At 51.6% G+C, this 3,088-nt stretch overlaps 1 protein-coding gene across 1 annotated transcript; it reads left to right on the forward strand.

Annotated features, from left to right (window-relative positions):
* Positions 1-622: 622 nt before the first annotated feature.
* Positions 623-2,111, forward strand: LOC102716300. Its single transcript, XM_040522473.1, has 2 exons — positions 623-1,163; positions 1,274-2,111. The coding sequence occupies exons 1-2, from the start codon at positions 834-836 to the stop codon at positions 1,844-1,846; spliced, it is 903 nt and encodes a 300-aa protein (XP_040378407.1). The 5' UTR covers positions 623-833; the 3' UTR covers positions 1,847-2,111.
* The last annotated feature ends 977 nt before the right edge of the window (positions 2,112-3,088 follow it).

Raw genomic sequence — 3,088 nt, forward strand, 5'->3', positions numbered from 1 at the left:
ACGGCTAGACTAGAAACCACGAGACGAATCTTTTGAGCCTAATTAATCCATCATTAGCATATATTGGTTACTGTAGCACTTATGGCTAATTATAGACTAATTAGGCTAAAAAGATTCGTCTCAGGATTTCTTTTATAATTAGTTTTTAATTTATCTATGTTTAATACTTTATTCAGATATTAAAAATTTGACGTGATGTTTTTCAGAAATCCAAAGTAAAAAATGTCTTGACCTCTTAGTTTTATCATCCAACGATCACCTGAGCGATGGAAGTGAAAGTGAAGCATCTCGATCTCTCACGAGGTGACGCAGGGAAGGACTGACACGAGAGTAAAAACTGCAGGTCTGCAGCATTCACTTCTCCTGTCACCTGCTAAATACCCAACCTACCCACGGAATGCAGCAACAACTACAGCACTGCCACTGCACTCAATACCCTCACACGCTAAAGGCCAAGCAGGGGCAACCGGGCCATTTCAGGCCCCGGGCCGACGTGTCAGTGCCATGTCGGATAACGTCAAAGAATAGGCACGACCACGCGGCATGCCACGCCCATTCCGTCGCGCCACGTCAGCGCCCCGGATCCCTTTAAAACCTGGCTCCCCTCACTTCGTCTTCTTCAAACAGATCGACACCGAAAAATCGAAGCACAAAAGGGAGAAAAAAAAAAGAAGAAAAAAAAGAAATCGAACCCTAGCCGCGCCGATCGGACTCAGTGAGACACCGACGAGGAGGGCTATGCGTGACGCGATCCTCGGTGAGCCGGATCGCCGCCACCGCCGCCGCCGCATCTAGTGACGCGTGCACTGTGGTTTGTGTTTGGTTGTGGAGAGATGAGGGCGGCGGGGCAGATCGATCCGTCCGCTGGGGCGACGGCGAAGTCGCGGCTGAAGAGGCTGTTCGAGAGGCAGCTGCTGCGGGTGTCGCCGGCGGAGAGGCTCCCGTCGGTCGCGGGTGGTGGGGAGAAGGATGAGACGGAGCCGAGCTCGGTGTGCCTGGACGGCATGGTGCGGAGCTTCTTGGAGGACGGCGTCGGCGGTGAACGGCCGGCGGCGGCGCGCTGCTGCAACTGCTTCCACGGCGGGGAGGCGTCTGACGACGACGACGACGGCCCCGCCGCTGCCGAGGCGGCGGCAACCTCCGACGCCGCGGAGACCATCAAGGTAGTGTGGTGTCGCCGCCACTAATTGTCCCTCTTGATCCGCCGCGTGGTCGGCGGCGAGGAGCGCCGGAGCTGACCGTCTGTCGCATTTTCTCCTCTGCGCGTGTGCAGGGCCTCGTCCACTGCGCCAGCCTCCGGGAGCGCAACCTCCTCGCCGACGTCTCCACGCTCGTCGAGCGCCACCGCGCGGCGGGGGCGCGCAAGCGCGACCTCCTCCGCCTCCTCGCCGCCTCCCTCCGCGCGGCGGGGCACGACGCCGCGGTCTGCTTCTCCCGCTGGGACAAGTCCTCCTCCCACCCCAAAGGCGAGCACGCGTACCTCGACGTCCTCCTCCCGCCCGTCTCCGACCGCGCCGAGCGCGACCGCATCCTCGTCGACGTCGACTTCCGCTCCGAGTTCGAGGTCGCGCGGCCCACCAAGGCCTACCGCGCGGTGCTCCAGCGGCTGCCGCCGGTGTTCGTCGGGAAGGAGGACCGCCTGCGCCTCCTCGTCGCCGCGGCCGCCGACGCCGCGCGCGCCAGCCTCAAGAAGCGCGGCCTCCACCTCCCTCCCTGGCGCAAGCCCGAGTACATGCGCGCCAAGTGGCTTTCACCCTACGACCGCGACGCTCCCCCTCCCCCACCGCCAGACGCCTCCGCCGGTGAGCTCGCCGTTGACGGCGACGGAGGTGGACCCAATGATTGATCAAGGACTCATCTTTTGTTCATTCTCTTTTTTTTCCGGGAATTTTTATTTGCAGCCTAGTCCTTCTACTGCATGCAAATGTATTTTTTTTCTTTCTTTCCATTTTTTTTATTTTTACCCTTTTAACGGGTTTCATTTTGGTCGTGGAGTAGTAGTACTAGTAAGCACGGATAAGAAGAGGCGGAACCCAAAAAATGTAGTATTAGTTGAACAGAAGAAAAAAGAGAGATAATGCATTACGACCCAATTTACTTCTTTCAGTCCAGTGTTGCTCTGACAATGTGAGATACAGTAACTTAATAGTAACATCAAGGAAATACAGTCCAGAAAAATCAGAAGAAATAAGTAGGAGTGCACTGCTTAGAAACAGTCCAGAAAAAAATCAGAAGAAATAAGTACACTGTTCAGAAACTGTTCAATTTTTTTTAAAAAAAAGAATCAGTGCAATGCTCGGTGACCTTTGTGAGTACTTTCCTCATTCTTTTCCTATCTGGTTGCTGTAATTTCACGTGGAGCCGAGTGTGTTTTGTTGGTTGTTTCCAGTTTCGCAGAACTGAAATGACACAGTGACAGTCTCTTCTTGTTTACATTGATCTGAACTTGTGAAGTCTTCTGCTAAACGGAGTGTCCGCGATATTTTGCCCTATTATGTTTCCAAAACAATTTTTTTTACGCTTTTACATCGAATATTTGACTACGGAGTATTAATTTGTAGAAAAAACCAATTACATAGATTGCGTATAAATTGCGAAACAATATGGTGCCACACTAAACAATTGCTAATGATAAATTAATTATGTTTAATAAATTTATCTCATAATTTTCTGGTGGAATTCTATAAATTTTTGTTGTTAGAGTACGCTTACTTCAAATGTACCTGTGTATCTAATGTGACAACTAAACCTAAATTTTTTCCCAATTGATCACGCCCTTTCTTTTGGCAGCTTCAACGTCTCCGGCTGCCCGGCATCGTCATGCTGATGGGGTTTAGCTTGCGAAGGGAGCTGAAGAAACGCTAAAGAACATATCCTGATGGAATTGTTTATGCTGAGGTTGTTGTCCTGTGCAAGCTAAGCTCAGGTGGGGGGAAAGAAGCAAAGCAAGAGCAAGTTGGGATTAAGGGACGAGTAGAATAAATCTGCATCGGTATTCGCGCCTACCCAGCAGATGAGATGGAGGAAACGGCATAATCCGAATCTGGGTGATAAGATAATCTGAGCAGGTCATAATAGTCTGTAGATC

Source organism: Oryza brachyantha, chromosome 3, assembly GCF_000231095.2.
Source record: "Oryza brachyantha chromosome 3, ObraRS2, whole genome shotgun sequence".
Taxonomy (NCBI): Eukaryota; Viridiplantae; Streptophyta; class Magnoliopsida; order Poales; family Poaceae; genus Oryza; species Oryza brachyantha.

Coding starts and splice junctions, on each gene's coding strand:
- LOC102716300 (XM_040522473.1), top strand. CDS start 834: ATGAGGGCGGCGGGGCAGATCGATCCGTCCGCTGGGGCGACGGCGAAG. Junction 1,164..1,273: donor ACGCCGCGGAGACCATCAAG/GTAGTGTGGTGT, acceptor GCGCGTGTGCAG/GGCCTCGTCCACTGCGCCAG.